The following is a 19,005-nucleotide window of genomic DNA, read 5'->3' on the forward strand; positions in this document are numbered from 1 at the left end:
TTAAATACTTAAGAAAAAGTGTACTTTCTTTTATTCTCATGAAAATGGATACTTTTCTTTAGTACTCTAAAGTTTAAAGATTTATTGGAATTCTCCAGAAGTGACAATATTTCAAAGAACTGGTGTCTTCTACTCTAATACATAAACCTCTAAGTTCAGCAGATTGTTAGTGTGTAATTAGATCAGGAATCTATGAACTTTTGAATAAAGGGCCAGATAGTAAATATTTGCATTCGCAGGCTATCTGCTTTCTGTCACAATTACATACCTCTTGCCATTGTGTCACAAAAGCAGCCATAGACAATATATAAATGAATGGCTGTGGCTGTGTTTCAATAAATTTTATGTACAGAAACAGACAAAGGGCCAAATTTGGCCAGTGGGCTCTGATTTGATGACTCCTACTTTAGATCAGTCATTTTTCACACTTTTTAAAAGTACTATAGTTGTTTATGTTTTTCCTGATACTGGGATTGAACCCAGGACCTTGCACATGCTAGGCAAGAAGGTCTACCACAGCTACATCCTCAGCCCAGTCATTTTTGGTTTTTTGTTCTTTGTGGGGTTTATTTTTGTTGCTGTGGCATGAACCCAGAGCATATGCATGCTAGGTACACACTTAACACAGGATCTTTTAAAAAAAACAACACCTCAACAAATTTTGGTGATGTTGGATTCCCTTATAAGCTGGAGTATTTATCTATTATGAAATCTATCAATGAGAATATTAAGACTACCTTAATGAATATAAAAATTTTTTAAGGAGGATTATTGGATGATGGCTTCATCACCTGATCTATTTCTAAATTTTGTTTAGGTGTTATATCCAAAAAATATGATTCACAGAGATAATCAATTGCAAATGATCACAGATTTTTCCCCCCAATACTGGGGCTTGAACCTAGGGCCTTTTGTACATGCTAAGCAAGCACTCTACCACTGACCTATACCCGTAGCCCAATGACAAAAAAAATTTTTTTTCCTTTTTACAGTACTGAGGATCGAACCCAGTGCCTCACACATGCTGGGCAAATGCTGTGCCACTGAGCTATATCCTCAGCCCCCCTTTAAAAAAAATTTTATTGTGAGACAGGGCCTCACTAAGTTGCCTCATCTGGCCTCACACTGTCATCTTCTTGCTTCGGCTTCCTGAATAGTTGGGATTGTAAGTGTATGCCACCACATCTGGTGGCAAATGCTTTTATTTATTTGTTTTATTTATTTGTTTTTAAATATTTTCTTAGTTATAGGTGGACATAAGGTCTTTATTTTACTTTATGTGGTGCTGAGGATTGAACCTAGTGCCTCACACATGCTAGACAAGTGCTCTACCGCTGAGCCACAACCCCAGCCTGGCAAATATTTTTAAAAATTCACTTTACAATCTCAGAATACTGTTTTTGTTTTATTGTTGTTGGATTTTTTTTTTCCCCTTATGGCAGGACTGGGGATGGAACTTAGGACCTTGCACATGTGAGGCAAAAATGCTCTACCACTGCACCACACTGGGGATGGGGCTTTAGAATACTATTTGATCAAACTGAACTGAGAACTTAAAAGTGATGTATTAAGAAATTCTTGTTGCACAGTTAAGCTGCTAAGAATATTTGATGAGGGCTCAAACATAGGAAACACCTAAAACTGACATTGAGGTCAAAAACTGCCTGTAAGCTGACATTTTTCTGACCTGAATGTTAAGAATTCCATTATTACACAATTCTGCCCTCATGAGACTTTGCTCATTTTGACATACCTCAAAACTTTTATTCATTTCACTTAATGCATTACACATCTACTATAGCTATTTTGCTTTGTACAGTACTAGACAGAAGTTTTCTGTAAAGCCCTTTCCAGTCAAAGATGTTGAAAAAGAAACTTAAATAAGGAGCTGGGGTTGTGTCTCAGTAGTAGAGCACTTGCCTAGCTTGTGTGAGGCACTGGGTTTGATTCTTAGCACCACGTATAAATAAATGAACAAAATAAAAGCCCATTTAAAAAAATAAAGAAATATCTTTTTTAAAAAAGGAAAGAAACTTAAATAAAACTTCACATAGAGGTGGCAAGATCTGTTTATTTGTCCATAAAAAGCATAAGGGCTGGGGATATGGCCTAGTGGTGGAGCACTTGCCTAGCATGTGTGAGGCACTGGGTTCAATTCTGGGTTCAGCACCACATATGAATAGATGAATAGAATTAAGGTCCATCGACAATTAAAAAAAATTTTTTTTAAAAAAGCATAAATTGGTTGTAGGGCCGGACACAGTGGTACATGCCTGTAATCCCTGCAGCTCAGGGATCATGAGGCAGAAGGATCATGAGTTTAAAACCAGCCACAGGGCTGGGGTTGTGGCTCAGTGGTAGAGCACTTGCCTAGCATGTGTGAGGTACTGGGCTCGATCCCCAGCACAACACAAAAATAAACAAATAAAATAAAGATATTGTGTCCATCTACAACTAAAAAAAAAAAAAAAAAAAATTTTTTTTTAAACCAGGCTCAGCAACTTAGTGAGGTGCTAAGCAACTCGGTGAGACCCTGTCTCTAAATAAAATACAAAATAGGGCTGAGGATATAACTCAGTGGTTGAGTGCCCCTGAGTTCAATCCCTGGTAACTGCCCTGCCCCCAAAAGAAAAATTGGTTGTAGGTAGTAGATTAAGATGTAGTGTAAGTTAGCCAATCCCCAAAAAAACAAATGCCAAACGTTTTCTCTGTCTTTTGGGTTTTAAAGTGATAACATAGGTGAACTATGTTATCTCATGGTGTCTTTCCAAAAACAGCATGGTTGTTGACAGGCTAGGTAATGTTATCTTCTTATCCTAGAGAAGAACCTGAGGTCTGATTGTAGATCAAGGCTTACATACTGAATTAGTGACAGTCTTGGTTAGGACCTTTTCTCCTAATTACTAGTCCAGTTTGCCTTTTGTCATCACTGTGTTGTAATGGAAAGTAATTTTTCTGTTTGATCCATTTTTTAATTGAAAATACATTAACATTTTGAAGTTTTATAATTACCATCGTAACTATTTTTTAAATTGTATTTTAGCTTTTTGCATAGTGTAATCAGTGCAGTGCACCTAAGAATTTTATTCTGTCCATACGCTCCACCCCCTTTTCTTTTTTTTTGTAGTGTTGGGGATCAGACCTAGGGCCTTGCACATGCTAGGCAAATGCTTTACCTCTAACTGCATCCCCAGCCCCATTCTGTCCTTTCACTAGAATGCTATATAATGACTGTTGTTAGGTTCTGTATAATTTCATAACCTGGTTTTCACTTAACTTGGGAAGCTCCTCTGAAATATAGGGGACTAAGATGGGGAGAATGTAGGTAAAATGGTGATAATTAGAAACAGAACCAAAGGCCCAAAGCAGAATTTATGGGAATATTTATGAGCCACATTTATCAGCACTTTATATTTCTGTTTTCTAGTAAAGGAAGGGGAGCCAGAAGAAGTTATGAAAGAAAAATCAGGCAATCTTTCATGAATACCGACATAAAGGGGCTCACATTTATGTCTTTACTACTAAATGGAATGCTTTTAAAAATCGTTCTATTATTTATTTTTATTATAATAAAAGATATTGATATTAAAGGTGACTCTCTTTGGGTTTGTTGTAGATTCACATTCTAAAATGTGGCAGATACCATTCATTCTTAATAATTTCATAGTACTTGCCTCACAAAAATTAGAGAAGAGTCCAAAGAATTCAAGTTAGAGGTTTAAGAAGAATTGGAATTTCCTATAGAAAGGATTAAGAATCATTACCACTTAAGAGCTGAAATACCTCAAGTAACACTTTATTGCCTGGCAGCTAAAATTATTTGTCTCTTTCCATGAGTTTGTTGTCTTGTGCTGTGTTAACTTCCTGATGCCCAAGCTTAAAGTGAATGCCAAAGAACAAATGCAGTGCCTTTATGTATTCCTAACACGTTGGTCTTGCCCTGTTTGTCTCCCTGTCCTTCTGCTCAGGTTCCATACTGCCCTCTGTAGGAAGCTCTGTAGGCAGTGTAAACGGATACCACACCTGCAAAGGTGAGAATGCCATTTCAACAGTGCCTGCCTCTTTGTTGGGTGTGTTAGGACAGTGTTCATGTTTGCATCTGTGTTTGTTTCAATATATGTGCAACTGCTGCCAGTTGGGGCGTGAGGGTGAAAACCTGGGGAGGAGCAGCTGACTCTCTGGGCTAACTGGGTTGGCAGCCCTATATCTAAAGGGTACTGAGAAAATAAACAGAACTATTAATAAGGCCAATGAGGAAAGACCTTGTAGAAAACACATGTGAATCTTTGAATTATAAAGAAGCTGTTCTAGAGGTAATCTCTAGTGTAGTGTTTAACCTCCCAGCTAGGTAACCTCTCTAATTTGGAGAAGGGGGAACAAAAGAATGCTCCAAGTCCATTAATTCCTCTGGTATTGTAAGGCTGATTTCTTACTTTTACTCCCCTTAATTCTGTTGTAAATCAGAAATCAGATTTGCTTTGTGTATTTAGATAAGAATTTTTTGTGATCTAGGAGGAAGATACTCACTAGTTCACTAGAAGGAGTAGGAAAGATGCTTAATCCTAACAAATAATTTAGGAGTGAGAAACCAAGGGGAGAGCCATTCCCAGTCTGATTTCTGTTTCTGTGATACTAGATCTGACGGAGATACAGTGTGACTTGTCAGATGTAAACTTGAAGTATGAGAAACTAGGTGGAGTACTTCGGGAACGCCAGGAAAGCCTTCAAGCTGTCCTCAGCAGAATGGAGGAAGTTCAGAAAGAGGCATGCTCAGTGCTTCAGTGGCTAGAATCAAAAGAGGAGGTCCTGAAAGCCATGGATGCCTCTTTGTCTCCAACCAAGACAGAAACAGTGAAGGCACAAGCTGAATCTAATAAGGTATTGTGTTTACATTAGTTGCATCCCAACGTTAACAGGCTGCACCTGTTTCTTTCCCTAGCCCAGGGACCTAAGAGTGAGATATGGCCAACCTCCCAGGCTTTGATAAACATTATATTTGACTTCCAAATGTTTAACATGCCCAACCTCTCCCAGAGAATTTTTTTTACCTGTGAAATTAAAAGTTGTTATAAATTAGATTCAGAAACAAAACCAGTTTGCAGAAAGAGAATAGACTTCCCCCAAAGTATTAGCACATTGAAAAAGGGATTACTTAAAGATGTTTTATGTGATGCTACAAGAGAGCTAAACCATTCTCTGAAGCACTTTTCCCTCTTAGAGGGACCTAAAAAGCTGATTACAGGGTTGGGGTTGTGGCTCAGCGGTAGAACTCTCCCCTAGCGTACGTGAAGTGCTGGTTTCAATCCTCAACACCGTGTAAAGTAAAAAATAAAGACACTGTGTCTACCTATAATTAAAAATAAATGAATAAATAAATATTAAACGAAAAACAAAAAAACTGATTACAGTACATTCTTAAAACTGCAGGTGGTACCAGAAAATAATGCTCCAGTTGAACATCACATATCATTGCTAACTAATGAAATATGGTCATCATCACATCTTGGCACTTTTAGCTAATACAAAGTGATAATTACTACTTACTGAGTTTCATTGATGTACTTAAATAAACTTAAATCCTGCTATCTAGAATTTTTTTTTTTTTTTTTAAATACTGGGACTTGAACCGAAAGGTGCTTAACCACTGAGCAACATCCCCAGCCCTTTTTATTTTTTATTTTGAGACAGAGTCTCACCAAATTGCTTAGGACCTTGCTAAATTGCTGAGGCTGGCCTCAAACTTATTATCCTCCTGCCTCAGCCTCCTGAGTCACTGGAATTATAGGCATATGCTCCCATTGCCCTCATCTACCGCCCTGACTTTATTTTAAAGTAAATATTGAAAGGTTAAGTATTATTGGGCATGGTGGTCCATACCTTAATTCCACTGGCTCAGGAGGCTGAGGCAGGAGAAATATGAGTTCAAAGCTAGCAACAGCAAAAGCAAGGTACTAAGCAATTCAGTGAGACCTGTCTCTAAATAAAATACAAAATAGGACTGGGGATGTGGGTCAGTGGTTTACTGCCTAGTACCAATCCCTAGTAACAAAAACAAAAATAAAAACAAACAAAAAAAAAAAAACCCACAAATCAAGTCTGGATAGAATCAGAGAAGATCTTTCTGCCCAAATAAATAAATAAATAAAATCATCAGAGAAGAGACTATAATTGCCACCCAGTCAATTTTCTATTCTAATCACAACTTTGTTTCCTGTCCAGAATCTGATGGTATGTGTGATATTTCTCTTAGGCCTTCCTAGCTGAATTGGAACAGAATTCTCCAAAGGTCCAAGAAGTGAAGCAAGCTTTAGCTGAATTACTGATGACATATCCCAACTCACAAGAAGCAGAAAATTGGAAGAAAATTGAAGAAGAGCTCAGTATGTTGTCACAGGGTTGTTTCACATTCACTAAATTGCTTGTGTCTAAAGCAAACAGAATTTCAGCACATCCTACAAAGTAGGAATTAATTTTAATTAATTTTTGTAAACAAGAGGCCCATGCAGTGTCAGAGAATGAATCTAAATAGGGAAAAGTTTTAGAAATTCTATTCAGAATTGGAATTGTGGCTTTCTAGGGCAGTCAAATTGGTAGTCTACTCTCATCAAAAACTAAAGAGACCACTGAAGATAGGAAATCTACATATTCAATATCATGAATAATAATATATGTTCATAACATAAATTGTAAATAGTATAAATGAATATTGGCATGAAAATGTTTATTATACAGTAAATTTTAAGCAGGCAATAAAATAATATCTGCAGCATATTTTGCATATGTGTATGGTTTTGTGCAATTTTATTACATGTAGTTTCATGTAACCACTACCCCAATGAAAATACACAATTGTTTGTATTTCTTTAGTTAAAATTTTTAAAGGGTTTTTTTTTTTATTTTAAAAAATGTTAAATAATACTCCTGGGGTCATTTCTTGTAATAGATTAGGAATTTAATTTAGGGATCGTATCAGTTACTGATGATAGTAAAGATCTATATTATCTCATTTCTTCTCTACAGATTCCCGATGGGAAAGGGCCACTGAGGTGACTGTGACTCGGCAAAAGCAGCTAGAGGAATCTGCAAGCCATCTGGCCTGCTTCCAGGCTGCAGAATCCCAGCTCCGGCCCTGGCTAATGGAAAAGGAACTGATGATGGGAGTCCTGGGCCCCTTGTCTATTGACCCTAATATGTTGAATGCACAAAAGCAGCAGGTCCAGGTAAGCAGTGTAGCTTAACGCTTTAGAGCACGGAAATTTGAGCCATGTGAATTTGGGTTTGAATCCTGCTCCCAGCAAGTAAATTTCATATGACCCTGTACAAGTCACTTAACTTCTCAGTGCTTTCCTCAATACTTTTTTTCCTGGAAATGGGGATTGAACCCAAGGTCACTTTAATACTGAACTACATCCCCAACTCTTTTTATTTTTTTTTTTTTGAGACAAAGTATCATTAAGTTCCCCAGGCTGGCCTCAAACTTGCCATCCTCCTGCCTCAGCCTCTAGAGTCATTGGGATTATAAGTATGGGCAACTAGCCTGGTACTTTTCCTCAATTTTAATGAGATGTTTATGAAGTGTTTATCATAGTAAATAGTCAATAACTATTATTAATATCAATAATAGAGGCAGTAAGAGGTAGATACAAGAATGAAAAAACATTTCCTGGTGAAATTATAGAATATTTTATTTTTAATCCTCAATGGTAGTAATCCATAGTACATAATATATCTGCTGTTTTTTTTTTTTAATTAATGGATTTTTTTTTAGAGAGAGAGAGAATTTTTAATATTTATTTTTTAGTTTTTGGCAGACACAACATCTTTGTATGTGGTGCTGAGGATCAAACCCGGGCCGCACGTATGACAGGCGAGCGCGCTACCGCTTGAGCCACATCTCCAGCCCTATCTGCTGGTTTTAAAGATTTTTACTAGCCAAACCTCAAAAAAGTTGATTTATATTATGCCTAACATTATAGAATTTAGGTTGATCAAAATCATGTCACTTCCAATGAAACTCTGCCTAGAATTTTTTCCTAGTCCTACTTCTTCCCCAAACTCTTATATTTCTTCTCCCCTCCCACCAGGTTACCTAAAACTAAGAGTACTTTTTGAAGGAAACTTTTTGGGCTCTGCATTCAAATAATTTTTGAGCCCTAGTTAGTCTACTCACAAATATTTTTCTAATTCAGTGGTTTTCAAGGTTTTTGTTCTCAAACTCTTTTATACTCTTAAAAGTTATTGAGAATTGCCAGGTACGGTGGCACATGCCTATAATCCCAGCATCTTGGGAGGCTGTAATAGGAGAATTTCGTGTTCAGAGCCAGCCTCAGCAAAAGCAAAGCACTAAGCAACTCAGTGAGACCATGTCTCTAAATAAAATACAAAATAGGGCTGGGGATATGGCTCAGTGGTTGAGTACCCCTGAGTTCAATTCCTGATACCAAAAAAAAAAAAAGAATAGATATTGAGGATCTATAGAGTTTGTATTTTACCTATTGATATTTAATTTACTGTATTAAAACAGTAATTTTAAAAATATATATTCATTTAAAAATAGCAATGATAGGGCTGGGGATGTGGCTCAAGCGGTAGCGCGCTCGTCTGGCGTGTGTGCGGCCCGGGTTCGATCCTCAGCACCACATACAAACAACAATGTTGTGTCCGCCAATAACTAAAAAAAAATAAATATTAAAAAATTCTCTCTCTCTCTCTCTCTCTCTCTCTCTCTCTCTCTCTCCCTCTATCACTCTCTCTTTAAAAAAAAATAAAATAAAAAAATAAAAATAGCAATGATAAAACCATCACATTAACATACATACGTAACATGTTCAGTCTGTTGTAATATTAGACATCAGGTAGTCTCTGGGAAATTTTATTGAACATTTATGACAGATAACATCTTAGTATTATTATGAAAATAGGTTTGACCTTGTAGAATTCTTGTTTTTTTTTTTGTTTTTTTTTTTTTTGTACCAGGGGATTGAACCAGGCATGCTTAACCACTGAGCCACTGAGCCACATCTTCAGCCCTTTTTTATATTTTATCTAGAAATAGGGTCTCACTGAGTTGCTGAGGCTGGATTTGAACTCGAAATCCTTCTGCCTCAGCCTCCTAGGTTTCTGGGATTATAGGTGTGGGTCACCATACCTGGCTTGTGGACTTCTTGAAAGGGCCTAGGCATTGCTGGGGTCCCTGATCCGTATTCTGATTTTTTTATCCATCCTGACATAGGCTTGCTCTCTGGACTATAACATAAGAAGAGCCTAATGGGCTTTCCCTCCATCCCACCACTGGTTACCAAATTATCTCCTTAAATCACATATCTGGGGATATTAAAATGCTCAGTGACTCTTGGCTGGCTATTAAACAAAATCCAAATAACTAGGCTTTCGTAGTCTGGTCCCAGCTTGTCTAATTTGTCATTTCCAGCTCCATCCCCATATGCCCAGTCTTCTACCTACACTAGATAGTTTTCTCAAACATGTGACACCCAGATGGCTCTGTGCCTTTGCTAGGCCTTCCCCTGGAGGACCCTTCACCAGCCTAACTTTCTGTTCTGCTTGGGAAATTCCTATTCACTATGTGACCAAGGCTGGTCTCAAATTTAATCCTCCTATCTTGAGTTGCTGGATTATAGGTGTTCCTGTTTATTCTTTTGTTTTTTAGAAATTATCTAGTTTTGTTTATTTATTTTTATGTGTTGCTGAGGATTGAATCCAGTGCCACACACATGCTAGGCAAGTGCACTACCACTGAGCCACAACCCCAGCCCCTGTTCATTCTTTATTGTCACTTATGGAACATCTCATTCTTCCTTTTGTCATGACTAGTCTTAATCATTCTTACTCTGTGCTTTCACAGCAATTTGTTATATTATGTCAATGTTTTTATCATTTTTTAATTTTACTTCATTTTGTTAGTTTATTTTGTGGGGGCAGGTACTGGGGATTGAATTCAGAGGCACATAACCACTGAGCCACGTCTCCAGCCCTATTTTGTATTTTATTTAGAGACAGGGTTTCAGTGAGTTGCTTAGTGCCTCACTGTTGGTAAGACTGGCTTTGAACTCGTTATCCTCTTGCTTCAACCTCCCAAGCTGCTGGGATTAGTTTATTCTTTACATATTTGTTTTTCTTGATCATGTCTTATTTTTGTATTTTGTAAATGCTGAGTGCTTTCCACAAATTATCTCACCAGCCATGTTAAATACTTTGCTATCCCCATCTTACTAGTAAGGAAGCTGAGATTCAAAGAATTTCTAAAAACTCACCTAAACTTATACAGCTGGAGAGTCAGGATTTGAACTCAGACACTCTGGCACCAGAGCCTGTAATCCTAATATCTTTTCTGAGAGGGGTAGAGGATAGAAAACAAATTAGAAGACATGTGCCTTGCTTTATAGAACCGTTTATCTAATTTTGCTACGTTGTAATATATAGATCACAGGTACTGTAGGAATTCCAGTAAAGAAACCAAAAAAAGCAGTGGCATTGAAAGTAGAAATGGCAAGCCCAACCAGTAATATAGTAGGTCTGGGACCCACTATTCCAGACTCCAGATTCAGAGGACTGGTATTTGCATGGCAAAGCTGATAAACACCAATCTGGTTTCCTAGCCCAGGCAGACCTTAGTAAAACAGAGTAGGACAAATAAGGGAAAAAAATAAAATAATGCAATCAATGATCCTTTCAAAATATTTATTTATGAAGCAGTTGTTAAAAGTAATACTGCCTCAGCCTATTACATTAAAACAGTCATTTTTGCCAGGTGTGGTGGCACATGCCTTTAATCCTATCGACTCAAGAAGCTGAGGCAGAAGGACTGCAAATTTGAGTCCAGCCTCAGCAAATTAGTGAGAATTTGTCTCAAAATAAAATAAATAGGGAAATTTTTAAAAGGACTAAGAATGTAGCCCAGTGGTAAAGTGCCCCTGGGTTCAATCCCTAGTACACCTTCCCTCAATACAAAACAAAACAGTAATTTTGACTGGCTTAAAAAAATAATAATGATAGCCTGGTCCTTATTTTCTGGCTTATTTTTAGAGGGAGCTATCACAATCCAAAATCAGTTTTTGTTTTGACACTGCTTTTAGATGTTTTCTCTGTCTAAACATCTTGATGTCATTTCTGTTTTAGTTTATGCTGAAAGAATTTGAAACACGCAAGCAACAGCACGAGCAGCTGAATGAGGCAGCTCAGGGCATACTAACAGGCCCTGGAGATGTATCTCCATCTACCAGCCAAGTACAGAAAGAACTCCAAAGCATCAATCAGAAGTGGGTCGAGCTGACTGACAAACTCAATTCCCGTTCCAGCCAAATTGACCAAGCTATTGTTAAAAGCACCCAGTACCAAGAACTGCTCCAGGACTTATCAGAAAAAGTGAAGGCAGTTGGACAGCGACTGAGTGGCCAGTCAGCCATCAGCACCCAACCTGAGGCTGTAAAGCAACAATTGGAGGAGACCAGTGAGATTCGATCTGACTTGGAACAATTAGACAATGAGATAAAGGAGGCTCAAACACTGTGTAATGAACTCTCTGTGCTCATTGGTGAGCAGTACCTCAAGGATGAACTGAAGAAGCGTTTGGAGACAGTCACCCTGCCACTCCAAGGCTTAGAAGACCTTGCAGGTGAGTTAGGGTGAGGAACATACTCTTACCATTATTAGTGGCAACAGAAAAAAGGAATGGCTTGGTAGTAGATCCAAGAATCTAGAATGACTTGGAGTAGCTCTTGGATTCAGAATAGTGTTAACCTGTTCCTTCTTCCAGTGACAGTGAGAATTGCTGTGGTTATTGCACACTGAACTCTGGCAGTATCTGAAACTTTACATAGCACAGTCCTAGAGATAAAAACTCTGATTCAAATTCAGCCAACAGGTAGCCTCTCATGCCCATAGATGTACTAATAGGTGGAGTTACTTGCACACTTTCACTGATACTCACTTCTTTTCTTTATATTACAGGTACACACATACTTGAGCTCATAACCTATATATGCAAAGTGAAAATGTACTCTGGACTTCTTATGATGACCTTACATAAGACAAATTTTATCATTGATTTATTGCCTCTTTTTCTGGAAATTTTTATGACTTTCAGTTTCCACTAGCTTAGAAGTAATCAAGTCACCTTACAAAGCTGATCTTAAATAAGATATAGTGTGTGAAGGAGCTTAGCTGTATGTCTTTTTTATGGTAGATTCTCAATTAACCTTTGTTTCCCTTCCCTTAAGATCAGTAAACATTTTTAATGCCATGTTCAGGCTTGATTGATTTCAGTTTTGTTTTCTCATTTCAGCCGACCGCATGAACAGACTCCAGTCAGCTCTTGCCAGCACCCAGCAGTTCCAGCAAATGTTTGATGAGTTGAAGACCTGGTTGGATGACAAACAAAGCCAGCAAGCAAAAAGCTGCCCAATTTCTGCAAAACTGGAGCAGCTACAGTCTCAACTACAGGAGAATGAAGAGTTTCAGAAAAGCCTTAATCAACACAGTGGTTCCTATGAAGTGATTGTGGCCGAGGGGGAATCTCTGCTGCTTTCTGTACCCCCTGGAGAAGAGAAAAGGACTTTACAAAACCAGTTGGTTGAACTCAAAAGCCACTGGGAAGAGCTTAGTAAAAAAACTGCAGACAGACAATCCAGGCTCAAGGACTGTATGCAGAAAGCTCAGAAGTATCAGTGGCATGTGGAAGACCTTGTGCCATGGATAGAAAATTGTAAAGCCAAGATGTCTGAATTGCAGGTCACTCTGGATCCAGTGCAACTAGAATCCAGTCTCTTGAGAGCAAAGGCTATGCTGAGTGAGGTGGAAAAGCGCCGCTCCCTGCTGGAAATACTGAATAGTGCTGCTGACATTCTGATTAACTTTTCAGAAACTGATGAGGATGGTATCCGGGATGAGAAGGCTGAGATCAACCAGAATATGGATGCCATTACAGAAGAGCTGCAGGCCAAAACTGGGTTGCTTGAAGAAATGACTCAGAGGCTCAAGGAGTTTCAGGAAAGCTTTAAGAATATTGAAAGAAAGGTTGAAGGAGCCAAACACCAACTTGAAATCTTTGATGCCCTGGGCTCTCAAGCCTGTAGCAACAAGAACCTGGAGAAGCTAAGAGCTCAACAGGAAGTGCTGCAGGCACTGGAGCCTCAAGTGGACTATCTGAGGAACTTCACTCAGGGGCTAGTAGAAGATGCACCAAATGGATCTGATGCGTCCCAACTTCTACATCAAGCTGAGGTCACTCAGCAAGAGTTCCTAGAAGTGAAACAGAGAGTGAACAGTGGTTGCATGACAATGGAAAACAAGCTGGAGGGCATTGGCCAGTTTCACTGCCGAGTCCGAGAGATGTTTTCTCAGTTGGCAGACCTGGATGATGAGCTAGATGGCATGGGTGCTATTGGCAGAGACACGGATAGCCTCCAATCTCAAATTGAGGATGTACGGCTATTTCTGAACAAAATCCAGTCCCTCAAGTTCGACATAGAGGCCTCTGAAGCAGAGTGCCGACAAATGCTAGAAGAAGAGGGGACTCTGGACTTGTTAGGTCTCAAGAGGGAGCTGGAAGCCCTGAATAAACAGTGTGGCAAACTGACAGAGAGGGGGAAAGCTCGCCAAGAACAGCTGGAGCTAACATTGGGTCGAGTAGAGGACTTCTATAGAAAATTGAAAGTACTTAATGACGCAACCACAGCAGCGGAGGAGGGAGAAGCACTCCAGTGGATAGTGGGGACTGAAGTGGATGTCATCAACCAACAATTAGCAGATTTTAAAGTAAGTCTCACTCTTATTTTTTTTCTTTTTCTATCTAATACGTATATTTCCTTGTTTGTAACTTCAGTTCTAGCTGAGACAGTTCTATTGTCTCATTTGCATCACCACCAAAGTACGCTAAAGACTGAACAGTCTTTTGGACTTCCATGGGAGACTGTTTTGAACATGTTTCTATTGTGGTTTATTTCAATTTTTATAACAAAGTAAGGATATAGAAAGAAATATATAAGTCTTAATTCTTATGCTAAGAATCTCCTCTTAGGAGTTCTTGAGATGCCAAATTAATTGTTTTGGTAATTGCAGTGAAGGTATCTTCTGGTACCTATTTTTCAAATTGAGCTATGAGAAACCATAAGATGGACAAGGGCTCGTTTTCTGAAGTGTTGATTTTACACAGATTTCAGGGGAAATTATTGATGTATTCTGGAATAAGATGTAAAATTCTCATGAATTGAAGTGAATGAGATGTAACACTTCAAAGAAATTTCCCATTTAACAGAAAGCAGCTTAAAAATATAGCTCAGGCTCCTCAAGAGTACACGTTCTTTGCCTGTAGGAGGTTTGAGAAATACTACCTTAATCACAGAAATATTTTAGTTCTTTACCTGAGTCAAAATTTCTAGCCCTGAGATTTAAATTTAAACAACAGGTCAGGCTCAGTAGCACACAAATGTAATCCCAGCTATTGAGGAGGTTAAAGCAGGGGATCACAGGTTTGGCCAGCCTTGGCAGCAGAGTGAGACCCTGCTAAAAAATAAAAAGGGCTAGGGATGTAACTCAGTGTGAAGAGTCCCCCTGGGTTTAATCTCCAGTACCACTAAATCAATAAACAAATAAATAAAGCACAGTGATTAGACAGCTGGACCCCAGAGTGTCAATCTGCTGGCCAAGGGCCTGCCCGTCTAGACTAATAACTCTTAAGCCCTTTTTTTTTTTTTTTTTTTTTTTTTTTGTACCAGGAATCGAACTCGGGGGCACTCAACCAACTGAGCCACATCCCCAGCCCTATTTTGTATCTTATTTAGAGACATGGTCTCACTGAGTTGCTTAGCACCTCACTGTTGCTGAAGCTGGCTTTGAACTCAAAACCTTACTATCTCAGCCTCCCGAGCCACTGGGATTACAGGCAGGCACCACTGCACTGGGCAACTCTTGAGCCTTTTGCCCAAGAGTTTCCTTTGTTATTAATACCTAAAAATGTCTCACTCAGCCACTGTGTCTTTCATGGTACATGGAATAGATTTAGAAAGGATACTCTCAACAGTTTGTTCCAGCAGCTTAACCCCTGAGCCACATCCCCAGCCCTTCTTATTTTGAAACAGTGTCCTGCTAAGTTGCTTAGGGCCTCACTAAGTTGGTGAGGCTGGTTTTGAACTCATGATCCTCCTGGCCCAGCCTCCAAAGTTGCTGGATATACAGCCACTGTGCTTGGCTAGAATTCTTTCCTTTTAGAATATATAAAGAGGGGATGTTGACATCAGGTCTGAGCCACATGTTTCTTGGAAGGGACTTTGTAGACAAAATTGAAGTGCAAAAAGGTGATTGTTTCACAAAGGCCCCACTAGGAGCTTAAGGGACATTCTGTATGAAAGTGGGACACTAGTTGAAGGCTCCCTTATCACATTTGGAGATAGTACAGTTTGAAGCAACAGAAGTCATCCTATTTGATTTCTTGGAGCACCCTGATAAGAAAGAATAAATAGATAAAATTCAAGCCCATAAGGCAATGCTTGTTCCTTTTCAAAACACCCACACCTCTTCTCTGGTGGCAGTGTGGCCTTCCCTCTGTCATCTTGCATGCTTTTCTTTCTTTTTCTGCTGTAAACTCCTGGAGAGCAAGGACTCTTCTGCAGATATGTGTCTGTTATCCAGTTGACCTGGAACTGGGTTACTGGAATTAATGGTCTAATCAACTAAATAAATTTTTTAGACAACTGAAGCTTATCCCTATAGGTTCAAAAATAGTCTCATTTAACCAGATTCTAATTTATGTAGAAATTATTTTAAATTTTGTTTGACTAATTTTCACAATACTGTATTATATATAAGTTTTTCTTAATGAGTACAAGTTAATGTTAAAAATATTGTGCAGTTCTCCCCTATGAATATATTCTCAAGGCTATTAGGAAGTTTGAAGTTTGGGGCTGCTTTGTGTTTCTAAATTGCTGTGCAGTTTGAGAACTATGTTGAAGTGCTTGTTTGGGGCCTCTGCAGTGTTGAACTGGTCAGATTGGCTATACGTACAGGTGCATAGTGAGGAGGTAATTTCTGTTTTTTTCCCCCCAGACTTATTCTTAGAAACTAAGAATAAAGTATTTTTTCCCATGATGGCAAGTATTACAGTTGGCTCTGTGCATCTGCAGGTTCAACCAATCATGTATTAAAAATATTTCAGATGGGGGGAAATAATAAAAAATAGCAATGCAAAATAATACAGAGTTAAATAATACAAATTTTAAAATAATATTGTATAACAATTTGCATAGCATTTTCTTTGTATTAGGTATTACAGTAATCATCCAGAGATGATTTACAGCTATAGGAAGATGCAGTTACTATTCATTTTATATAAAGAACCTGAGCACGCATGGATTTTGGTATCTGGGGGCACAGAGGATCCTGGAACCATTGCCCCAATGATATCAAGTGTATTACTGCTATTGCTTTGCTCTGCCATTACTGGGTCTGCCTGTAACAGTCTATTCCCTCTTTTCTAATAATTAGTGAGCTAGAAAATGAAGTAAATAAGGCTGTTGAAATTTTATTAACTATGAGGTAGACCTCCTGGTGCTCAGGAGCTCAGTAGCTGCTTAGTTGCTTGTCACAGCCAACTCAGTTCATTGGTTTCTAAGAATAAGCCTCCTACCATGAATACCACGGATATGAAGGCTGGGACCAGTCAGCCAGGCATTGGCAGAGTGTGCAGTATAGACTGGTGTTGACAACCCTGTTATGACCCATCATTAAGTCAATAGCTAGTTACTATTAAATGATTAGGGGGCTCAGTGGTAGAGCGCTACCTAGCATGTGCAAGGCACTGGGTTCCATCCTCAGCACCACATAAAAATGAATAAATAAAATAAAGGGGTTTAAAAAAAATCAGTATCCTTCCAAGAGCTGATATGCAAATCAGAAGTTCTGTTTTACCAGTCTACCTTTAGGGAGGTCAAAAGTTTGGTGAAGTTTTTACCTCCTCCCAGCAAAGGTCTTTGGTCTGGAGGGGAGGGGCATATTCCTGGATGATCTGCTGAACTCATGGGAAGTGAAAACAATGAGAGGGGAAAACTGTGTCAGTCTCACAGCCCCCTAGAGGCTATAAAAAGGGAAGGTCTTGGACCCATTATGAGGACTGAGTCATTTTCATGTTGTGAACGTCGAGATCCTGGGTTAACGTGCTGTAGTCCAGCAGTAGACCAGACTCATGACTCTTCTTTTGGATTCAAGAACCATCCCCCCAAAAAATGACAATAAATATTTAAAAACAACATTAAGTTTTCAGTTCTTCTTCTCCTCCTCCTCCTCCTCCTCCTCCTCCTCCTCCCCCTCCTCCTCCTCCTCAATGGGATCATACTCTCAACACAAGAATCTGCATAAGGGAAGAGGATATGGATATGTGAGACAGAAACACAGGCTCTGCTTTGACCTGTCTAACTCCACTGGGAATGGTCAAAACAGAAGGACTAGTCAGATCTGTGGAGAACTTCCAGGCTTGCTTGGAGCTGTGCAATAGACCTGATAAATCCATGCAGCTGCATTTAGTCTATGGGAAAAAATTTTTTCCTCCTTCAGTGAACACAGAAAAACTAAAAGTCATTCCTTGGAAAGGCTTTCCCTTGGTTCCTCTGAATAATTTATAGAATCTGGTCAAGCAATAGAACCTCTCAGATGGGAATGAGAAAGAGTTCTTTCCACTCTAAGAAGACAAAGACCTCAATCTTCCTGAGTTAGGGCCTTTACTGGGTTCAGCTCTCAGTTGAACGTAGAAAGGAAAAAGCCTTTCCAAAAATCATAAGGAGAGTAAGTAGCATGTATTCAGAAAACTGGAAGAAAAGACTAAATAATCTCTTTAGGAAATTCCATTTCCTAAATGAGTCTCTGATTATTGAGGAAATCAAATTGTATGTGCCTAACAGAAGACTAACAAGATAGGAGGGACCCTTACATCACTGAAGCTTGAGCAAAAGAATTCCCCCAGTATGACATTAGTGGGAAGGGTAGAAAGAAATCTATTAGTTCTTATAATAGCTAGAGGCTTTCCTCATTCTGAAATTCCCTGGGTAGATTTTACTTGTTAAGAATTGAGATTGGGCAGAGGTTGTAGCTCAGTGATAGAGTGCTTGCCTTGCATGTGTGAGGCACTGGGTTCGATTCTTGGCACCATATAAAAATAAAGATATTGTGTCCATCAACAACTAAAAAATTTTAAAAAAAAAGAATTGAGATTATTCTGAGTCTTAACTCTTTCCCTCCCTTGTAGCTCTGCTTCTCTACGGGAACCATGTTGACTTCTTAGTCAGAAAGGATGTGGGTGGTACTTTTAGCATCATATTGTCAAGCAGCATCAAGAAGCCTGGCATGGCCAATCAAAATCCCAATGGCATTTCTTGTAGAAATAGATAAAGCAATCATGAAATTCATATGGAAAAATAAAAGACCCAGAATAGCAAAAGCAATTTTAAGCAGGAAGTGTGAATCAGGCGGTATAGCGATACCAGATTTCAAACTATATTACAGAGCAATAGTGACAAAAACAGCATGGTACTGGTACCAAAACAGGCGAGTGGACCAATGGTATAGAATAGAGGACACAGAGACTAATCCACAAAGTTACAACTATCTTATATTTGATAAAGGGGCTAAAAGCATGCAATGGAGGAAGGATAGCATCTTCAACAAATGGTGTTGGGAAAACTGGAAATCCATATGCAAAAAAATGAAACTGAATCCCCTCCTCTCGCCATGCACAAAAGTTAATTCTAAATGGATCAAGGAGCTTGATATCAAATCAGAGACTCTGCGTCTGATAGAAGAAAACGTTGGCTCCGATCTACATATTGTGGGGTCGGGCTCCAAATTCCTTAATAGGACACCCATAGCACAAGAGTTAATAACAAGAATCAACAAATGGGACTTACTTAAACTAAAAAGTTTTTTCTCAGCAAGAGAAACAATAAGAGAGGTAAATAGGGAGCCTACATCCTGGGAACAAATTTTTACTCCTCACACTTCAGA

At 38.8% G+C, this 19,005-nt stretch overlaps 1 protein-coding gene across 26 annotated transcripts in view; it reads left to right on the forward strand.

The window, feature by feature from the left end:
• Positions 1 to 19,005, forward strand: part of LOC101963192 (microtubule actin crosslinking factor 1) — a 347,556-nt gene that overhangs the window by 243,683 nt on the left and 84,868 nt on the right. For 23 of the 26 annotated variants that reach the window (XM_078025963.1, XM_078025971.1, XM_078025962.1 and 20 more), the window contains 6 exons: positions 3,969 to 4,031; positions 4,637 to 4,878; positions 6,251 to 6,380; positions 7,021 to 7,220; positions 11,137 to 11,632; positions 12,302 to 13,773. In XM_078025963.1, the coding sequence (XP_077882089.1) occupies positions 3,969 to 4,031; positions 4,637 to 4,878; positions 6,251 to 6,380; positions 7,021 to 7,220; positions 11,137 to 11,632; positions 12,302 to 13,773 (2,603 nt within the window). The remainder of the gene's footprint in view (positions 1 to 3,968; positions 4,032 to 4,636; positions 4,879 to 6,250; positions 6,381 to 7,020; positions 7,221 to 11,136; positions 11,633 to 12,301; positions 13,774 to 19,005) is intronic. The other 3 variants (XM_078025973.1, XM_078025977.1, XM_078025955.1) reach the window with 1 other exon arrangement.

Source organism: Ictidomys tridecemlineatus, chromosome 11 (genome assembly GCF_052094955.1).
Source record: "Ictidomys tridecemlineatus isolate mIctTri1 chromosome 11, mIctTri1.hap1, whole genome shotgun sequence".
Lineage (NCBI taxonomy): Eukaryota > Metazoa > Chordata > Mammalia > Rodentia > Sciuridae > Ictidomys > Ictidomys tridecemlineatus.